At 35.4% G+C, this 22951-nt stretch overlaps 1 protein-coding gene across 3 annotated transcripts in view; it reads left to right on the forward strand.

Annotated features, from left to right (window-relative positions):
- The window catches only part of Exoc4 (exocyst complex component 4), a 691471-nt gene that overhangs the window by 82902 nt on the left and 585618 nt on the right, over positions 1-22951 (forward strand). For all 3 annotated transcript variants that reach the window (XM_013021696.1, XM_013021697.1, XM_013021698.1), the window contains exon 6: positions 14746-14989. In XM_013021696.1, the coding sequence (XP_012877150.1) occupies positions 14746-14989 (244 nt within the window). The remainder of the gene's footprint in view (positions 1-14745; positions 14990-22951) is intronic.

Here is a 22951-nt window from a genome sequence, read left to right on the forward strand (position 1 = left end):
CTTCCTTCCTTCCTTCCTTCCTTCCTTCCTTCCTTCCTTCCTTCCTTCCTTCCTTCCTTCCTTGTAATTCTTATTGTCCTTCCCTTCCCTTCCCTCCCCTCCCCTCCCCTCCTCTTTTGTCAAGGGTGGTAGTTTCTTAAGCTTTCTAACTTCTCCTGTATTCACCTGAACAAGAAAACATAGTAACATGGTAACATCTACAACTTGAGATTTTGTGGCAAATTAATTCAGATAGTAAAATAAAGCCCTAGGCCAAAGAATACCTGAACCAAACCAAGTGCTGGAGAAATGTTAACTCTTTTCATATTCTTGTTTTATTCTGATTCAGAATCTACTCATATTCATTACCCTTTCCATGGCCATATGAATCCATAGATTATTCCTAGACAACGAACTCTCAATTTCATTGGGAGCTAAACATTTATTACTGCAGAGGTATACATAGTATTTGTTGGTCGCATATGACTTTTAAGGTTTTCATATTATTCATTGATAATGTATGACTTTTAAGGTTATCTGCATCTGTAATCCCTTTCTGATACTTGATAACATATTTGTGTTTCCTTTTCATTTTATTGATATACTTTTTATGATTTGTTGGTCTTTTTTTTTTTTTTTGTCGGTCATGGGGCTTGAACTCTGGGTCTGGGTGCTGTCCCTTAGCTCTTTAGCTCAAGGCTAGCATTCTACCACTTGAGCCACTTCTGGTTTTCTGGTGGGTTATTAGAGATAAGAGTTTCACAGACTTTGAGTTTCACTGGCTTTGAACCACGATCCTCAGATCTCAGCCTCCTTAGTAGCTAGGATTACAGGCGTGAGCCACCAGTGCCAGGCATGATTTGTTGGTCTTATCAGTCATTTCAAATATTATATTTATTCATTAATACAATAATTTCTCTTATTTTATTGTGTTTTTAGATTCATTACTTTTCATTTTTACTTTTTCTATTTCACTCTTGTTGATATCTTTCTAGCTTCTAGAGACCAATGCTTATTTCCGTAATTTATAGTTCTTGTTTGGTAATAAAAACATGTGAATAACTATGATTCTTATATAAGGCAGAGAAAGTGAGCTCTCTTTGGGTCTTTAGATAATCAGAGATAATCCTTCTTTCCTTCCTTCCTTCCTTCCTTCCTTCCTTCCTTCCTTCCTTCCTTCCTTCCTTCCTTCCTTCCTTTCTTCCTCTCTCTCATTCTTTCATTCTCTCTCTCTCTCTCTCTCTCTCTCTCCCTTTTTTTCTTTCATCAGTCATGGGACTTAAACGCAGGGCCTCGGATCTGTCCCTCAGCTCTTTTGCTCAAGGCTAGCAAATGTACCCCTTTGAACCACAACATCATGTACAGTTTTCTGGTAGTTAATTGCAGATGGAATCTCTGGACTTTTCTTCCTGGCTAGCATTGAACTGTGATCCTCAAATCTCAGCCTCCTCACTAGATAGGATTACAGGTGTGAGCTCCCAGTGCTTGGCTTGCCAGTATTTTTTTTAAGAGTTGTGAATTTTTTAAAAAAGTTATCTTGAAGTAGTTGTACAAAGAGGTTTCAACTCAACGATCAGTTTATAAGTATAATCCACCTTGATCATTGTTGTCCCTTCTTTTGTTCTGCATTCTGATAGTTTCAACCTTACAGATACTGTCCTAGGAGTGATATTATATAGTTTAAATGTACTAGATTTTTATTTCAGTGCCACAATTTGATTCATACAAGGTCTTCTGGAAGTTTCAGTGTTGTGAAACAATTTGTCAAGTATTGAGACTTGTTTTCATGCTTATTTCGATTTATCCATTTTTATTGCTACCTTTGCTATTTGTCTATATAACAAACAGTATGCTATTTTCCATATTCTTAATCTTCTCTAGGGTTTTTACTTGTATTGTTTTTACTTATGCTACTTTTGTGTAGTTCTATTCTCATCTCCTGTTTTACCTTAAATCTTGATATTTAAAATAGAGGTATTTAAATCTTTAAATATTTTGTGCTCACCATGAGTACTTTTGTTGAAACTTTCCTATGAGTAGGAGGAGGATGATAGTTTAGTCATCTGATAGATTCCCTAAAAAAAGACTCCTGAGTGCAATTGCAAACTGTTACTTTTATCATCTTACAGAACTTTAATAGGTATAAATTCCTTGGTTAATTTTGTCCTACTGAGTTTTAATGATTGGTTTCAATGTTTTCTCCATCTGTATGTAATATTAAGGGTCTGATGCTTAATATTATGTTTTTAATTTCATTTTTGAGATGCCCAAGCTGGCCTCCAAATCATAATCTTCCTGACTTTGCCTCCTGAGTTGCTGGCATTGCAGGTGTGTATTTCCACACTTGGCTTGAGGCCTAGTTTCTCTTTTCATTTTGATTTTTTTTTTGTCTATAGGCTTTAAAGATGTTGTTTTGTTTTTTTTTTTTGAGGTAGAGTCTCAATATATTGCTCCTACTGCGTTTAAATGATTTTTCTACCTTAATCTTCAAAGTTTCTGGGATTACAAGCTCATGCTTCAATCTTAAAAATTTAATGGATCTTTTTCATAAAATATGTTTTGGAGTTGATTCTTTTTGATACATTTTCCCAGATATCAATGCAATTTTTATTTTGTATGTTCAGAAAACTGTATCTGCCAGATTTTCTTGGTTTATAATTTTATGTATTATTAATTCTTTTCCATTGTCTATTTTTTCTTTTTCTTTACTCTAATATTATTTTTCTTTGCTTCATTTTCCATTTCTACTTCTTTGATCTTTTAAATCTTAAAAAAAAATCTACCTTTTACTTTATCTATTTCCTCAATTACCTATGAATTCGCTGAAGCCTATTCTTTTACAGACATTTTAAACTTTTCCTTTATATTTGAGACCTTTCTTCCCCCTTTCTTTTCCAACTTTATTCATTTATTTATGACTTCCTATTTTTTATCCATGTCTTGCCTTTGAATTTCTGGTACAGAAATGCTTTTTGTAATGCTAAAGTCTTGTTGGAACATTATTCTATTTGGACTGTTGCCTTCTAGTTTTCTTCTATTTCATGGTTGGTTTTTGGAGGTAATTTACCATTATGGATTTACATTGGGTTTTCTGGCTTCTAAAACAGTACCTCGATATAAATCAATTCATCATCTTATTTTTCTGTTAATTTTTTGGTATTGGGATGTTTTTCAAGATTTTTAGCTCATTGGCTCCCTCTTCTGTTGTTATAGTAAAGTCTAGATACTTTTTTTTTTAATTTTTACATTTATATATTCTTTGGTTTCGTTGGTAGGGAAAGGTTATACATTCTGAGTTTTGTAGGGTCCTTAATTTTTCCTTTATGTTCCTTTCTTCCTATCTTTCTAATAGCCAAAGGGTATTTCTCTTTTTCCTTTTGTCATGTCTTCTGTTCAGAAGGTATGTTCTTCAGATTGTGCTGGCCTTTAAGTTCTGTCGCTGAAGTCAGTGCTTTGATCTATTTGGATACTTTCATAGTATGCTTAATCTTAGGAAGAATGCTCTCTTAGGACAATGGGTTTATATGGTTTTAGATCCATGTTAATATCCCTAATTCTTTTCATTTATATTTTTACACTCTACCCTGGTTTAGAGCAGGCCTGGCATGGGAGATCACTGTCTGGGTTTAGATGTTCCCCCTGCGGCCCCCCCCCCCACTCCATTTCTTTTATTCATAGGTATTTTGAATTTGGTGAAATTCACTTCTAAGTTATTTCAAGAACATGTTTTTAATGTAGTTTTCAAAATTCTTTTACCAACTTTTTTTTTTTTTGAGGGAGTATGGAAAGATGGAGAACTAAGCACCCATCATTGTAACTTTGACAATGCCCAATGCTGAAAGTCTTTAAAAAAAAAATTAGCATGCCTTAGTTATACTGGAAGGAGTGGGATTTCCTTATGACATTTCTACTCTCTCTCTCTCTCTCTCTCTCACACACACACACACACACACACACAAACACACACACATATATAAATGTATTTTAATCAATCCACCCCCTCCATTATTCTCCCTTCCCCTTGTCCTAACATAGTTTCAACCAGTTCCATTGCTTTATTTCCACACATGCAAACAAGCTACTTATCCTACAATCATTCTCCTTCACTCCTTCACTCTCCCTACTCCTTCTGGTACCACCCCTCCCCCAGCTTGTTCTCTTGCTCCCTCCCCCCCACTTTCATTGAGGTTCTTGATGCTGCTTTCATGTATAGTTCAAAGCCCCGAAAGTACATTTTTGAGTATTTTTCTTCTTTATGAGTTTTTAAAAATTAAATACTTGTACAAAACAGTTGCTATTCAACAAAACAGTTTATGAATACAATGTGTCTTTCAACATTCTCACCCATCCCTCCCAACTCTGAGTTTTGTTGTCATATTATCTCATTTAATATGTACAGTTGTGTGAAGGAGAGTAATATTATCTCTATGGCTGAAGAAGGTGAGAGCTTACAAAATTAAATGTCCCTCAATTAGAAAATGATAGGGAAGCTGAAACTGCATGACTTTATCTGTTATTCTTTTTTTATATCATGCCTTTCTCTGTGTAATCAAATGTAAAATTGGCTTAGGACTGCAGTACAATAGGATTTAATGATTATCAAATTAAATTATTATTTTATTATCTATTCTTGTCTCTCCTTTTATCTTGTATGATGGTTCTATTTCGGTAGCCTCCCCTCCCTCCCTCCCTCCCTCCCTCCCTTTTTCCTCCCCCACCCCCCTCTCTTTTTGCCAGTCCTGAGTATCTTTTTGCTCAAGGCTAGCACTCTGCCACTTGAGCCACAGCACCACTTCTGGCTTTTCCTGACTAGTTTGTTGGGGATAAGAGTGTCATGGACTTTCTTGCTTGGGCTGGCTTTGAACCATGGTCCTTAGATCTTAGCTTCTTGAGTAGCTGAGATTATGGGCATGGGCCACTGGTTCCTGGCTTTCAGTAGTCTCTTCTACATCCACTTTTTGGCTATGAAGTGTCCTTGCTCTCAATGAGATAAAGTACTTTAAATACTGACTTCAGAGAAAATAATTCAGCAGATCTTAGTTTTATTTGCTTTTATTCTAATAAAACCACCTACTTTTCCTGTCTTGATAACATCATTTTCCTCTTGGCCTACTTTTACTTATGGAAGGACCTCTCCTTGTGCTTCCAAAACTTATTGTAGTGTGAAGTCTTCTCCATCCTTGAATTGAACCCTGTGGCCTTGTAAACTCCTTCATTCATGGAAATGTTAGCCTCAAGTAGCAGTTACCACAGCCTTCAGCAGCCTCTTTTCTGGAGTGAGTGTTACATTGTCTATAGGTTTCTTTAAAGTAATTTAATCTGCACCTTAGGGGTGCTTAGTTAACATTTTTGAAGTACCTTAATCAGGAATCTACACTCCAGGGGTAGTTAGTTAACATTTGAAAGACCCTAATCAAGGTTCTGTACTCCAGAGGCTACCTCTGCTTCAGATAACTGCTTTCAGTCTGTACCAGTGGGTGTGTTAATTAGAATAAAAGATGTAAGAAGTAAATTTTCACTGGGGAAAGGAATGGTATTTAAGACATACTCTTGACCAAGAATTTCCATGGAGACAAGAATGGGAGATGAGGATTTTGAATGAGGTCTGTAGCCTTCCAGTCCAAGTCAAAAGCTTGATTTAGTCCTGGCCTTGAAGTACCTGAACAATGTCCTTGGCTTACCTGGACCTTGGTGCGCACTAAATGTCCATTTATCCACACTGGCCAAATCCACATGTGTTTGCTTCCTCTATCCATGGTCTAGCTTATTCATCATTTTTTCTCAGAGATGTATATTATTCTTAATTTTGAGCCAGATTATTTCTTTATAATTTCCTCAATTATATTTTAGGTATAATTGGATTTTAAATACATTGGCTACCTTAAGGATTATGTCATTCTGAGCAGAAGCACACAGATTAATTTTAAGCGGTAACTTTCTTACATTTCCTACCTGCGAATTTTGTCAGTGTTCTGAGAAATGGGTTCCTGTTTGTAAAGTGTTATAGATAACAATTGGTTTGATACTTTAGTGACCTAATTAGGCTTGGTGATGTGTATTAAAGTTTCCTTTTTATATAGAATTGTTAGATACAGACAGTTCTCATATTATATAAGGGTATTATTAATTAATTACTTTTGGCGTTAGTAATGGAGATTGATTCAAGGCCTTGTGCTTTCCTTCACTTTCCATTCAAGGCTGCCACTCTACCATGTGAGCTGCTACCATGTGAGCTGCAACTCTACTTCTGGCCTTTTCTGGTTAATAAAGTCTTTTAGATTAATCTTCCTGGGCTGGCTTCAGACTTCAGCCTCCTAAATAGTTACAAGCACCCAGCTAGGGATAGTATTCTTAACATAAATTTGAATTAAACATAAACATAAACAACATAAATTTAAATTAAACAATTGAAGTCATATTAACTTTGCATAATAATATATCATATATAAGAAATGGCATCTGCTGAGTGTCAGTAATAAATATTACTATTGCCTCATGCTTTCACTAACATATATAAATACAAATAATGAAGCTAATCTGGTGATATGTTAAAATGTATTAGTGTCCTTTGTCTTTATAGTTTGATGTATATATATGCTATGGTACTTTGAGGTTTCTATCCTTGTCTTAATGCACATACTGATGAAAAGCAAGCAAGCATGGACTAGTGCCCTGCTTAGCTTTTTGGACTCACTGCATGAATGGATAATTCACTTTATTCACTTGTTATTTTTATTTCTTCGAGGTAGGATCTTACTATGTAGCCTTAAAGTCACAATTCTCCTGCCACAGCTTCCAGTGTAGCCATTATTTCAGAGGTACACCACCATGCTCAACTTTACCTGTTTATTTTTATTTTTTTATTTTTACCTTTGTAAAATTTTTACCTGTTTTTTTAAAATGTGCTATCTATGGTATAAATATCCATCCATCCATCCATCCATCCATCCATCCATCCATCTAGACAGCCAGCCACACAGATGTCAGCCATGTAAGCAGAAATGTGTAGATTTGATCATAGATTATAGAAACAGGAAATTGTAGAGCTTGGAAAGGTTTTAGATCTTCTGTAATTAATATGTGTATATATATATTCACACATAAAGAGATGTCTATAATAAACGCTTGAGATCAGTAAGATTCTAATAGAAATATAATGGGCACTCTGTACTGTTGATAGGATGGCTTGCTCATACCAGGGACTTTACCCACTTGAGCCATACCTCCAGCCTAGCTTTTTTGCTGATTATTTTGGAGACATAGTCTTCAGGACTTTTCTGCTTGGGGTTCCTTGAATTGTGATCCTCTGGATCTCAGCTTCCTGAACAGCTAAGATTACAGTTATGAACCACTGGTGCCTAGCTGTCAAAGTCTTTTAATATTTAGCAGTTTCCTGTCAGAGAGAGTCTTCTAAACTGGATTTGAGGAATTTCACTTTATTTGATCTTCAGGGCAAAACCAAGCCAAACCAAACCAAAAAACCCCTGTATAAACCAAACCAAACCAAACCAAACCAAAGGTAAGATAATTGGGAAAGGAGTTAAATGTTTCTAATTTTAAAATACACTAAATCCTGAATATTGACTATATGCTTTAGTGGTATTGATACTAGGAAATGATGTGAGATTCAATAGTTTGGGAAGATGTTTAAAGTGTTATGTGAAGCCTTACTGAATTGTAGTTAAATTATTTTTGTACAGAACTCTTTCTATAAAGTTCTAGGAATGCCATCTGACCCCACAGGATTGTTGTAAATATTAAACTAGTCACGGTTGATCATATTATCCTTTTAAATTGCCTTTTAATTTTTCAGCTGATGTTAGTGAAATAGGTAATATAAATTAATTAATATTGGATCTCTTCAATGTTTATGCTCCAGGATATTTTAGGAGAAAGCTAAGGTTCTAAACACATGTGCTATTTGGAGCTGTGACATTTTATTATTTGCGCCTTGCTTATTTGTTGCTTTTTAATGGGCTATCTATCATATTAGTGTGCATGTAAGTAGCTATGTGCCATGCAACATCAGTCCTTATTGATTCAAACTGACTTACCTTCCCACCAATCACCGTGGTATAAGGTAGCTATGATGTTCTGGTGGTTCTTGGTATGTGTCCTATTTGTGACTTCTGTGTGATTTTTTTGTGATGAGCATTTTGTCTCAATGAAATTTTATTACGCTTCTTCCTACCTGAATGTCTGCTTGTAGTTGAGCTTCATTTTCCGCAGTAACACGTTCCATTGAGATGTCATGTTAGTGCCCAGTACATTTCCTTGCTTGCTGTGGGGTTGACTTTACAGGATAGAGAATTTCTGTGGCCTGAAATGTCTAGCTTCTTCATGTATAAAACAAAATCGGGAATTGAAATGTCTCTTCTTGGAATCTCACATTTGGAAATATTGATAATTTCTTTTGATAATCTTTAGAATTGTCACCTGCTGAGGCTTTGAAGCTTCTGGATTTTGCTACCAGTTTCACTAAGAACCCTATTATCAAGTGCCCTCTACATTATAAGGAAAACTAGAAAACCACATGATATGATCCTTCTTTATGTGCTTTGCTTTCGTTGTAGCTTTTGGAGGCTCAGGACCATGAATAGATGTATAGAAGGCATGCAAAAAGTGAATGTATGTAAGTGATTGTGTCATGTATTTAACTGAGATGCCTTTGGTTCGTATTTAAGTACATGGTTTCATTGTGGCAAAATACACATAATATTAAATATACTATTTGAACCATTTTAAGCCTAAAGTTCAGTATTAAATACATGCTTAAAGAATACAGCCAACTCCACCATCCATCTGCGTCCTTCTTTTTTTTTAAATTTAATTTAATTTTATTTGTGAACATACTGTACAGAGGAGTTACAATTACATGGGCAGGATAATGCCTACATTTCTTACCAAGCATTGTAGCCTCCTCCTTTGTTTACCCTTCACATCCCTTCCCAGCCTCCCCCCTCCCCCAATCCCAATCCTTCTCCTTCCCCCCCCCACCCCCAACCCCCGCACCGACGTTGTAAAGCTCGTTTTGGACATGACAACTTGTACTTCTCATTGTTGCAACAGGTCCACCTGTATCCTTAAACAACTGGTTTTTCCCCATCTCCTCCACAAGTTATACTGACATCAAATATAGTGAAAGCAGGGGTTATACTGTGGGGGAGGGATGCCGAGTCTTGGATCCTGGGTCGTCTCTGGTCTGCAAACTGCAGGATGAAAATGTCCGCTCCTTGTCGGTTCTTGTTGGTGTTGAGTAGAATCCTCTCGCCTGCTGCTTCTGGCTCCTTCCTCCCCGACTCTGTGTGAGCGCTCAGGTGTGGCTGCGGTCGCTGCTGCTGCTGGCAAGGGCTCAGATGTGTCTCCTTGTCTTGGCTTCCCCTCTCTTGTCTAACTCTCTGTCCTGTGATGGCACACTTGGTGTGATTCTCTGGCTTAGGACTGTTCACTGGAACTCTAAAACTGCTTTCTATGGGAGAGCTTGTTCAGATTCCAGCTTCTCCTCCGCCATCTTCCCGGAACCTCCCTGCATCCTTCTTTATCTTGTAAAACTGAAACTCTGTACCCATTGAATAGTAACTCTCCATTGCCTTGTCTCCCTAGCCCCTTAGCAATGAGCATTCTTTGTTTTCTAGAATTTGCCCACTTTTAAATGCTTCATTATAAGGGGAATCATATGGTGTTTTTCTTTTGTGATTGATTGTTTTTTTGTTTCATTTAACATGGTACATTCTACTTTCATCTAGGTTTAGAATGTGTCAGAATTTCCTACCTTTTTAAAAGCTGAGTGATGTGCCATTTTCTGGATGTATAATTTTTGCTTATCCATGTGTTGGGTTCATTTGGGTTGCTTCTAAATTTTGTCAATCATGAATTATATTGCTATGAGCATGGGCTCAATATTCGAGAATCAGTGTTCAAAAAATATATTGGCTTGTGGCTTTCTTGTAGTTATTTTGTTTGGTTTTTGTTATCAAGGTAATTCTGACCTCAGAATGATTTAGGAAGTTTTCTTCCTTCAGTGTTTTGGAAAAGTTTGAGAATGATTAACTTTAAGTTTGTTCATTCTCTCTCTCTTTCATTTTTATTGTGAAAATACCATACAGAGGTATTACAATTACATAGGCAAAGTAATGAGTATATTTCTTATCAAGCTTTGTTGCCTCCTTTCTTTTCCCTTCCCATCTCTCCTCCCCCCATCCCCCCCCTTATCCCCCCTCCCCAAGTAAAGTTCGTTTTTTGACATAATATCTTGTTGCAATGGGTTCACTTCTATCCCTATTTAAACAATTTATTTTTTCCCTTCCCCTCCACAAATTATATCAATATCAAATACAGGGAAAGCAGGGGTTATACTGTGCGGGAGGGACATACAAAGCAACAAAGAAATTTATAAATATGTTAGAAACAATAACAAGAAAGAATAAACATTTGAGTCCTTATCTTGGGGAGGAACATTTTGCCTTATCTTGGGTTCATTTAATAATTTCTGACCATTTCTGCTTGTCTCAGACATATACTAGTTATTGCAAATAAGGGAAACCATGGGGCCTGTGTTTTTTTTGGGCCTGGTTTATTTCACTTAATGTAATTTTTAACTTTAAGTTCTTTAAATGTTCTATAAAATTTTTTGTGACGCTACAAAGTTTAGGGATTTTTTTTGTCATAGAACTGTTTAGAATTTGTGTCTCTTTTTTATTTATTGTTAGTAAAGTTTATGTATTTAAGGTTTGTCCACTTCACTACAGTTCCTTCCTTTTTTCTTCTTTTTGCTTTATATATTGGTTGGTCTTTGATTAAGTGGTATTTATAATTGTTTTATGTCTTTCTGTATTAGTATTTTTTATGTCTCTTGTAATCCTTTTTAATTTGAAAAGTCTATTTTATTTTGTATTAGCATAACTAATCCTGTTCTTTTTTTTGTTATTATTTCTGTGGAGTATCTTTTTCTGGTCTTTTACTTTTAGAATTTGTGCCTTCATAGCATAAAGCTGGCTCATGATGTTTTAATTCATTCCGCCAATCTCTGTGTTTTATAACTATAAATGGAAAATTAATCTGTTATATTTAAAGTCATTGCTGGTAAGGAGAGTTCTGTCTTTGGGTGTTTATTTTCAATTTGATTTTTAGAGCTCATATCCTGGATTCCTTATCTCTTTTGTGTTTAGTTGTTTCTTTTTTTCTTTTTTATGTAGGGACACATTTTAATTCCCTTTTTATTTTGTTTTTATACATTCTTTAGCTATTTTCTTTGATGATACTATAGGGATTAAACATTCTCAAGTTACACCACTCTAACTGGAATCTATATCAGCTTAACTTTAATATCATGCAAAATCTCTGCTCTTTTAACAGTAATGTCCCCATCTGGTTGTTGTTGTCATAAAATTACAGATTATGTATTATGTGCACCAAATCATAATACTTTTAAATGCATTAACCTCTTAGATTATATAAAAACAAGATGTAGCTTTACAAAGTAAAGTTAAAACAGAACTAGATTGTAGAATAATCATTGTATTTCATGAATATTTTTTATTCTACTACACATACAAACAAAAAGAACAGTTGCCATTTTAATTATTGACTTGTATCACTATCTTTATTGAGATCTTTCTTTATACTTCTAGTTGTAATCTAGTCCTTTGTTTCAACCATTAGAATTTCCTTGAGCATTTATTGCAGGAAAGAGCCACTGTAAGCTTTTATTCATCAGGGAATGTCTTATATTTCCCTTCACTTATGAATGACAATTTTGCAAGCCAGGATTTGAGATTGACTGTTTCTTTCTTTTAGCACATTGCCTTAGCTCAGTGGCTTGTGGCTTCAAAAGTTTTTGATGAAAAATTCGTGGATAGTATCATTCAGAATCCATATATATGATAAATTACTTTTCTTTTGCTGCTTTTTAAGATTTTTCTCATCTTTCAAAAGTTTGATTATATATCTTTGGGAGGCTGGGAAGGTGGCTCAGCGGTAGAGTGCTTGCCTCTCTTTCATGAGGCCTTGGGTTCGATTCCTCAGCATCACATAAACAGAAAAGGCTGGAAGTAGCACTGTGGATTAAGAGGGAGTGCGCCAGCCTTGAGCTGAAGAGCTCAGGGACACTGCCCAGGCTCAGAGTTCAAGCCCCATGACCAACCAAAAAGAATATATATCTTTGATTTCTTCTTACTTGGAGTTGTTGAGTTTCTCAGATGTTTAGTCTTGGCTTTCATAATATTTGGGAAATTTTTAGCCATTATTTCTTTAAATGTGTCTTTTGCTCCTTTCTCTCTTTACTCTTAGACCTTCTTCAGTTCATATGTTGTTCTGTAGACTCTTCCTAGTTCCTCACTCTTGTTTTTTTTTTTTTTTTTTTAAATGTTCTTTCTCAGGCTTGAAAGGCCTGGGCATTGTCACTGAGCTTGTTTGCTCAAGGCTAGCACTCTACCACTTGAGTCACAGCTCTACTTCTAGCTTTGTGGTGGTTAATTGAAGATGAGAATCTCATAGGCTTTCCTGCCTGGGCTGATTTTAAACCATGATCCTCAGAGCTCAGCCTCCTGAGTAGCTAGGATTGCAGGTATAAGTCCCTAGCACCAGGTCTAGTAAGTTTTTTATTTCAATTACTGTACTTTTCAGCTCCACAATCCTGTTTTATCTTCTTTTTAGGTTTTGCTTTCTCTTTGGTGACATTGCCTTTGTTTGTCCATCATTTTCTTGACTTTCCTTTTAGTTCTTTGAGTATCCTTAACAGTTATTGTAAATAGTTAAAAATATTGATCATCAAGTGTTTTTGCACAGTTTGTATTAGGTTTTCTTTGAATGAGTTATGTTTTACTTTTCTTTATATGCTTCCTGATTTTTATTGTTGTTGTTGAAAACTGGGCATTTGAATCTAATAATCTGATGATACTGGAAATCAGATTCTCTTCCTTTATTAGGGTTGGCTGCTTTTTGTCTCTATTGTTATTGGTGTTACAGGTTCTCTGTCCCAAGGATTAGGCTGGGTATAATTTAGTGTCTTATAAGTGTTTTCTGTGTCTGTTCCTTTCATTGAGTGTGCATATAATCACTTCCTCATTTTCCCTGTACATGTAGACATTATTTTTTAATGCTTCTCTTGAAACAAACTTCATTGTATAGATTAGTCTCATACGTGCTATCTTCTTGCCTCCGCCTCCATAGTGGTGGGATTACAGTAGTATGCCACTATACTGGCTTGCATGTAGTTTTAAAACATATATATGTTTAATGTAGTGGGGATGTTAACTAAGAAACACATCTGTAGGTGACTTTGTCCTTGTGTAAAAATCAGTATACTTACACACAAACTGAGATTGCTACCACATCATTAGGTAATACAATTTTATGGATGCACTGTCATATATGTGGTCTGCATTTGTGGTACATGTCAGTATTACACCAGAGTCTGCCAGCTCAATTGTCGCCTAGATAAGGAGACATATTTGTGGTACTTCTTACTTTGTCTTCTTTCCACAATCCTCCTTTAGTACATTTTATGAGTTTGTAGTCCTCTCTAAAGAGGCTGAGGAGAATGACCTACATGTAATTAAAAGTAGAGATTTTAAAGACTTTATGTAGCAGTCTTATTCCATATACTGGGATATTCTTAATCTTCCCTAAGTGGATTTCATAGCAGTTCCCTTGTGCTGAACAGCACAGAGTGGCTTATAGCCCATTTGAACTTACATCTATTAAAGAATGCATTTATTCTTTTAGGCCATCAAATATAGTAAAAACTTTCCATTTGTTTTGAGGGATGAAGGATGGGAAGACAGGGAAAACTTTTAATGGTTAGGCTGTAGCTTCAGGCTTGTACTACCTTTTGATTTTGTCTTCATCTAGCCATTTGTAAAATGAGAAAATCATTTTTAGGCTAGATATTTGTAACCTGTGATTCTTTTGACAACTGTGTAACTCTTAAATCTATAATACGAGGTTTCCCAGTATTTGGAAGGAACCGGTTTATGCTTCTGAGTAAAGCCTCAGGTCCTCAGCTAATCTTCTCCACTACCCACAAGGATCAAAAGCCACAGTCATAGGGAATTTGTTCCTCCAAAACCAGATTTGTTGGCTGCGATATAAAGATCCATAGAAGCTTTTGACATGTAACAGTACTTCTTAGAAAATTTCCATGGATTATTAGCAAGCTCTTTGTCTGTTAATACCCTTCTTCTCATGCTGCCACAGCCTTCCAATTTCTGGGATTATAGGCATGTGCCATCATACTCTGCCACATGTATGCTTAGAGAAAAATAGGAGGTGGTTTGATATTTATGAAATATCTCCTTATCATTCCTTTTCCCCAAAGTCTTGTCATACTGTACATAATGTTTTTGCCTGTATTTATCTTCATTTTAAAATATTGATTATAATTTAAACATATTTTCCACATGTATTTGTGATATCTTTTACTCCAGCTGCTTATCACTTCTAACTAAGGACTAGGAACTAGAAGCAGGGTCTGGCTCTTCAGGATATTCCTGCAGCACCATGGATAACATCTTATAATCAGTGGTGCTTAATAATACCAATAGACTTATGGCAAAGTCATTTGTCAAAAGCTAAGATCCTACCTCGTATTACTAATGCATATGATTTGATGAATATGTATTTTGTGAGTTGTACAGTTACTATGTAAATTAATTTAGCCATTTTTTTTTATTCCTTCAAGGGAGTAATCAAAGCATTGTTTCCATTCATTAGTTGGCTTGGTTTTGAATTCTATGGTACAAAAACAATGTTTTCTTTATTTTGCAGTGAGGGAGATCAGCCTGCAGGACATCAAAGAGGACTTAGAATTGGATCCAGAAGAGAACAGCACCCTTTTTATGGGAATCCTTATCAAGGGTCTGGCCAAACTGAAGAAGATCCCAGAGACAGTTAAGGCAATCAAAGAGCGCTTGGAACAGGAACTAAAGCAAATCGTGAAACGGTCTACTACCCAGGTGGCAGACAGTGGCTATCAGAGGGGAGAAAACCTCACTGTGGAGAACCAACCAAGGTAGATGGGGTACATTTTGGGTTTTTGATAACTATTTATTGTTACTGAGCAAGGGTTTTAGGGAGTAGATCTGAGTTGGTGATCTGTGAAAATAGTATCTGTCTTATAGGCTCGCCTGCTTTAGACAAGGTTAAAAGATAATGGTGTTTGATAGAGTCACACCAGCGTTGCAATGTATACATACATCTGTACGTGAATACACATGTCTATTTCCTATTGGTGCCTTCTTCAACTTCCACATGGGGAATCATTTATGCCATCATCCAGAGAAGCTGGGAAAGTAGCATTACTATAATGTATATTGAAAATAAAATGCAAGGACACAGATCAATAACTTTTCTTCAGATCTCATTACAGAACCCTTAAAAACATTGTGTCTTTTGTAGGATTTGACCTCTTCTCTTCTATTACCTCAACCCTTCCAAGATTCAAGTGTGAAAATCTTAGTGCTTGAAGTAGAAATTTTAGCTCTCTGCCCTAGAAACACTAAATCTTTCTTTGTGAGGTATGGGTCAGCAGCTTGGTTGTTGGTTGTTTCGTTTTATGCATTTCCCCTCTTTAAGTCCATATTTTAAAAAGCTTTTGTAGGCAGGATATATTAGACACAAAACAGTGAACAAGCTGTTTGCCTCAGTTTCTTCTCTATAATAGAATCTCATTTTATAAAATCTTTAAATCTAAGAATTTTGGTCCCATACTCTTTATTAGGAGATAAAATGAAATATCATCAAGGAAGCAAATACTTGAAGTGAGTAAGTCACTTCCTTATAAGGTTGAAGATTAAATTCCCCATGGCCGATTACTTTGATAGTCTCTGATTGCTGTTAAATGCTTTAAAGCACCTCAGGAATTAATTCCCTTGAGTTGATCACAGCCATTCTAATATGACTAGAATGCTTGGTATCAAGACTGTCACCACCACCACCGCCACCACCACCACCACCACCACCACCACCACCACCACCACCACCACCACCACCACCATCATCATCATCATCATCATCATCATCATCATCATCATCATTCAGTACTGAGGATTGAATCAGGGTTTCAGTTTTACTAAGTGATTAATACATTTCCACTTGAGCCAAGACCCTACTTCTTTAGCTTTTAGTTTTTTTTCAGATAGGGTTTCATTTTTGCTTGGGTTGGCTTCAAATATTGTATCTCTTACTGCCCTGCTAAGTAGTTGGTTTAATACCTAATGCAGCACCACACCTTGTTTTTGAGATGGATTCTTGTTAACTTTGGTCCAGAATGGCTTTAAACCGCTGTCTTCATAGTTGTACCTCCCAGGTAGCTGAGATTACAGATGTGTACTGCCATGCCTGGCTGTTGTCACTTTTATTCTCTAGCCATTTAGAAAATCTTAAAGTTTGTTTTCCTTAAACAAAATTATAGGCAAGAATCATCTAACCTTCTACCCCATCGTGCATATACCTTGTCCCTCCCTAATGAAATACTAATGCATTAGCATGCCTCTATAGGCAAGAGACCAGTACTGTAACTCTGTAAAAGTTTCATTATGCTCATTATGCCATATTAACTATATTCTGATTGTGGTGCATTGCAGGCCTTTTTCCATTTGTCTTTATGTAATACATGGCATTTTACTGGGTATGTAAAAGGAACTAGGATATTGAATTCTGTCTTATTTTAATTCCTATGGAGGCAGAGCACTTCCAGAATACTATTTTCAAAAATTACATTGGTGATCCACTTCTTATTTTATTTTTTAGCTCACAAACAAGCCATTGTTTATTTATAGGAGAAGTTATTTCATTATTTGTGTTCATTCTTAACCTATTAAGCCTTCACATACTACTAAAAGGAACTCTTCAACAACTGTTACCTTCATCATGGTAAATATTAGCATAATATGGTACCTGCTTATCTTGTAGAATCACCTGCTACCCGTTATTTCCCCACATGTGTGGGCAGTGTCTTCCAACTGTTGATAGTAAATGTGGTCTGCAACCTGTGCATTTAAAAATCAATTCCTATAACCCATGCCTTCTAATTGTTGATTCTTTTCCAAATTTAGCTTATGAGTATTTTCATACCATTTTCTCTGTGTGCGTGTGTCTAAGAAGCCAGATGAGACTCTGTAATATTTAACAAAAAAGAAAAAACATGCAGAATAGAAGTAAGCACAAAATTATCTCAAAGTTGTGAAATCAAGAATACAGAAGAGAGAAGAATGTAGGGAAATGATTGGTATGTGGACAGCATCATTTTATCTATTTTAAAATTGTGTTTATATGTGAAGGTAAAATTTGATTGGGTTGGGGAGATATTGAAGGCCTACTCCACTAAAATAGTGTTGGTCTCAAGAGGGCAGAAAGAATTGAACAAGTTGGAGTCATGGCTGCCAGAGAGATCTTTGTCCCTATTGGAAAAAGACCATTTTGCAATGTTCATTGACCTTTATTATAAAGAAGGAAGATTAAATGTCAGCTATGAAGGCAGAGAAAATTACATGTTTTGTGCTCACTGTGGTATGGAAGAAAGTTCATGGGAAACTTAGAAAAGAGAGAACATTTAACATTAAAAGTAATATTTGTGGTGTAAGGCTGTTTTCTCCCTTTACCCCCTTTTTACTGTTTTTGTTAAGATAAATTAAAACAAAATTTAATAATGAAGTCATTCAACTTATTTTAATCAGTGGAAATCATTAAAAATGAAAATACTTCTTGGAGGTATACATGCCCATAAAACTAAATTTTAATATGAAATTAATGAAATAATCAGTCCTTAGACTAATTGGCTATTGTTCTTTAAATTTCATTTTATGATAAGTAGATGTATCTGTGTGTATCTGGTTATTTCTTGTCTGCTTCTAGCAAGGAAGAGAAGATAGACTCATTTTGCCTCACTTAGCTCTAGAATCTAGCAGAGTGCTTGTCTTGTCCATACTTAATATTGATTGGTAAGAGAATAAATTCTACATGGAGTGAATATCTTGAACCATACATTGTACTAAAATGTCAAATAAATCAAACATGTTCTATGTCCTCATAGAAGCATTATGTTGACAACCCTCTGATAAATATTTTACTACAAACTATGGTTAGAGCTATAGAGGATAAGGAAAGTGTATAACAAAAATACATGACCATAGATAGGTTACCTTTTCTAAGTCTGGTAGGTGGGCCTTAGGGATAGCTTTATACTAGCTGTAGTTGACAAGCATTATTTATTTGATTGCATCTACTATTTGTTCTTTTGGTAGTATATGTAGCATGACATTAACATGCCAAATGTGAGAAGAAAAGGGGCCATTTTCAGTTTTTGGTGACCTCTGTGGTTGGTTGGGTGAATTTTGATGTGTATTGCCAAGTGTACTCTTGATGGCATGTTACCATGTCATGTATAAAGTTCGAAGGTTCCTATATTCCCCTACCAATAGATTTTTTTTTTGACAAATGTTTTTGTCTTTGTCAATCTGAGAGGTAAAAACTGGTATTTCCAACATTATTTATATTTGCATTTTATTATGAATGAGGTTAAGCTTTTCATTTTTATAAAAATTTGTTGCTGCTATATGTACTTCATTTATGGCTATGGAACAGACAAAACAAGTCACAAAAATGACATTTTTCTTTTGAATTAGGGTGGAGGTTCAGAATGGTTCATTTTTTGATGTTTGACATTTTCAATACTATAATATCAAACTAATTTTTAATTTCAATAATTTATCTAGTATATTTGTGTATAATTTGTAGAACCTCTTTATATATTTAGGAAACCAACTTCAACTTATTTGACAACTTTTCAGTTTCTTTTATTTTGTTATATTTCTGGTTACGTAGACATCTCTTTTTACTTTTAGGAGACTATCTTAATCAATGATTTTTATAGCTTTCTAGATTTTGTGTCAAACCTATTTATAAATTATGAATAAGCCTTTCCAGTTTCTTTTAGTCTCATTCTTAGTACAGGTGCTTCTTGACTATGATGTTGTTATATGCTGGTAAACCCATGCTAAATTGAAAATGTCATACACCAAAAATGCATTTAATACATCTAAGTTACTGAACATCATAGCTTTGAACACAATACACTGTACCGTATTAGTTGTACTCCTGGGTGTTTGGGGTTGCCACTGCCCAGCCTCACAACCTATCATAGTTAGTCCAGAAGCAGTTCAAAATTCACAATTTGAAGTGAGTTCATTAAACACATACCACTTTCAAACCTTCCTTAAGTTTGGAAACCTGTATTTGCAGTAGTACTCCCTTAGCCACAAGGGATACCCTGATGGATGCTTGAAACTATGACAAACCCTATATATGTTATGATTGTTTTCCTACACATATGTGTATTTATGGTAAAGTTTAATTCATAAGTTAAGGACAATAAGGATTGAGAACAACAAGAAGAAAATAGGGTAGTCAGAAGAATATGCTGCAAGTTATCTGAGCATAGTTGCCCTCTCAAACTCTTTTTTATTGTTCTTGTTTTTTCTTGTAGTAATGTGAGATGACATGTAATGAGAAGAGTAAGGTGCATGATGTATGTAGTCACTGTGACATAGTACTAGGCTATTCTGTAAAGGTTACTTGACTACAAACACACCCTACTAGTTGATCTGATAACTGAGGCAGCTACACAGTGACAAATGAGTGCTTCATACACAAAGTACATATGCATAGGCAAAAAGATGATTTCATCATGATTTGTAAAATGGCACTCCAAATTACTTTGGGAATTTTCTTTTAATATTTTAGGATTGTATTTGAAAAAGGAGTGACTGAAACTATAGAAAATAAAACCTCATATCTTTGCTAGATCTGGAATGGAAAGGAGAGCTCACATACTTTTACTCAGATCTGACATTTCACCATATTGTAATGGGCTGTTCATCCCTTTCACTTCTGCCACCTGTGTTTCTGGCATGCAATTGATTGTCAGGAGTAGCTGTTTGCTTGCTGAATAATTCTAATACTGAATCATTTACTTCCTTTATAGTCAAGGTTCCTTTCAAAGTTAATACTTGCCTCATTTCCCCAAACTTTACTCCCCAGTTTTCTCAGCCTTTGAAGAGTATAGATTTTCAGAATTTTATTGAATTATTGTTCTTAAGATTTGAAAAAAATATATACTTATTAAAAGTTGGTAATCTGGAACTTAGTGGGAGGTCACACTGATGTAATAGAGAATTCTTATAACATAGTTTTATCTGGGAGGAAGTCTAAAGGCTTTGGCCTGAGGTTAATTTTATAATACAAGTATAGTGCTTGTGGAAAGAGAAATATGTGAAATATTTCTCCTGATTTCTTTTGGACCTGTGGCTGGAGTTATACTTACGTTTCTTTTTCAAATAAGTAGCATTTCCTTTCATCTTTTCTTTCTATACTAGTTACTCTTCTCCTAAATGTCTGAAATGCAGGACTTGGTAGAAATTGGTCATTTCATTTCACAGAAAAGTCATTTAAGAGCAGCTTTGAAGCAAGGTCAGGCATTCGTCCTTGTGGTTTCTTGTAGCCATTCCCAAGCACTGCATGTAGCACCTGGACATGCTTGGAATCAGGAAGGGCCTCTATGTAATTTAGATGAGTAGTTAATTCGAATCAAAGCAAGCGGGAAGCAAGTAAATTTAACTTCAGTGATTATGATTCCATTTGATTGAATCTGTACTTTTTGATTACACATATCAGTGAGAACATGCTTTAAATACACCCAACTATTAAATATTGAAGGGTATGACTAGGGTGAATTAGGGACATACTGAAGAAATTCTGCTGTTCTGTAAGTAGGCTATATCCCCCACAGCTTTACTGAAATATTTTTAAAACAAATGAAAGGAATTAATTCCTTTCCATATGGGACTTATTACTTACTCTAATTGTTAACTAAGGCACACAGTTCATTACTGAGGATGGTCCCAAGTCTATGTGCTTTCTAGTAAGACTCAAACTAACTGACAATAGCTTGAGAACTTGGTAAATTAACAATCTCAATAATGTTCACAGTTATTTTGTAAATATGAAGTTTGACAATTATCTTCTGGACTATATGTTGGTTTTTACTGATAAGTCTCTAAATAAATAATGTTTATATAATGTTACAATTTTGTTTTGTATTTGAAAAGTCTGCTCTTGATTTCTTATTTTACATACAATAGCAGATTCAACTTAGAGATTGGGCTAGCTAAGGAAGCAATAAATAATATCTTATTTCATGGGTTTTTACAACTTTATTTAGATGGTGTCCTTCACACTGTATCAAGGTCATTTCCCTGCTTGACAGATAGTGGGAACTGCTTCAGTTCTAGATATTTTTCTGTGTACTTGTTAGTGTCAGAATATAAAAGGTACCACAAATTCCAAATGACACTGAATCTTCTTATCACAAAAACAAACTATATTGTCCTAAATGAAATACTTGTCCTGGTGATGTGTAGGGGTGATGTCAGGTCTGATTAAAGTATCTTTATTCATATCTTGTGTTATCTAGTCCCCTCTAGTTCATGATCTTCATTGTGATGTAATCAGATTAGACTATGAGTTTGTAAGGTTTAAGTTTGTGTGTGTAGCCTGATTTATTATTGTGCCTAAGAATTTCAACAAAATAATACAAAACAGATGTAAACAAGGTAATATTTTCATAAGACAAAGTGTTCCTCCTCACCCAAAAATCTCAGCATTATTTGTAGAGCAGTCTAAGGACACATTATACCAGTGTTACCTAAGAGAAAGACATATAGATTGTCCCCAGGGGACAAGCTCAGTTGACCCAGTGTCTTTCATTTTAAACAGGTCTAGACATTGCTGATTTCACTGGAATTTGTGAGTGCAGGGAGGGCCATAGAACTCTGGGCCTTACATGATTTTCACGCATGTTACAGTTTTAGAACATTCATTATAAAAAATCACAAAAATCAAAGTTTTACAGGCTGCCATCTGGTATCTCACCTGAGTGAGTCTCGCCACAGGTAGAGTCATCATGATAAATCCCAGATTTATCCAAGGAAATGTGAAAGCTGAGATAATTTGGTGGTTCACAAAATTTGTCGCTCATAGAATTAAGATTAAAAACAGTCTCTTTATGCCATGTAATTTTGCTGTCTGTTTTATTATATACAAATGATTTTTCTAACAGATTTCCTGGACCTGCTATTAGTTTTGCTCAGGAAAGGGAAATATATGTAATGACACAGCCATTCTCCTGCCCATAACCTCCCCGCTCCTGTCCCGAACTACCCCCATTCTGATCACTAGCAGGGCTCTCAGACATAGCAGGACATAGAAAGAATTGGGATCTGAAACTACAAAGTAAATGGATCCTGACTACCTCACTTGAGATCCAAATGTGGTTACCTACATAATTCCTCTAGAGGCCTTCTATGTTTTCATACCAAGTAAGAATAATATATAACAATGTAATAAGCATTCACATAAAATCTTTGCATATTTTTTAATGTTCCACTATGATGAAATACTGTTTTTGAAATAAATAGGGGGAAGGCTTTATTTTTTCCTTTTTTAATATATGTATATATATATATATATACATGTATATGTATATATATATACATATATTACATATATATATATACACACATTTTATTGTAAAGAACTGTACAGAGGTGGGAAGGCTTTAAAAAAAAACACAGAACTCTAATACACTGTTGGTGGGAATGTAAACTTGTCCAGCCACTCTGGAAAGCATTATGGAGGTTTCTCAAAAGATGAAGCATAGAGCTTCCCTATGATCCAGAAATCCCACTCTTGGACATTTATCCAGCAGAACACAAACAGTCCCACACTAAAGCTACCAGTACAACCATGTTCATTGCAGCATTGTTTGCCATAGCCAATGGAATGGAACCAACCCAGATGCCCTTCAGTGGCCAAATGGACCTATCCTGTCTGTCTGTCTGTCTGTCTGCCTGCCTGCCTGCCTGCCTGCCTGCCTGCCTGCCTGCCTGTCTATAATGGAGTTTTCCTCTTCCATCAG

This window comes from Dipodomys ordii, unplaced genomic scaffold (genome assembly GCF_000151885.1).
Source record: "Dipodomys ordii isolate 6190 unplaced genomic scaffold, Dord_2.0 Scaffold56, whole genome shotgun sequence".
Taxonomy (NCBI): Eukaryota; Metazoa; Chordata; class Mammalia; order Rodentia; family Heteromyidae; genus Dipodomys; species Dipodomys ordii.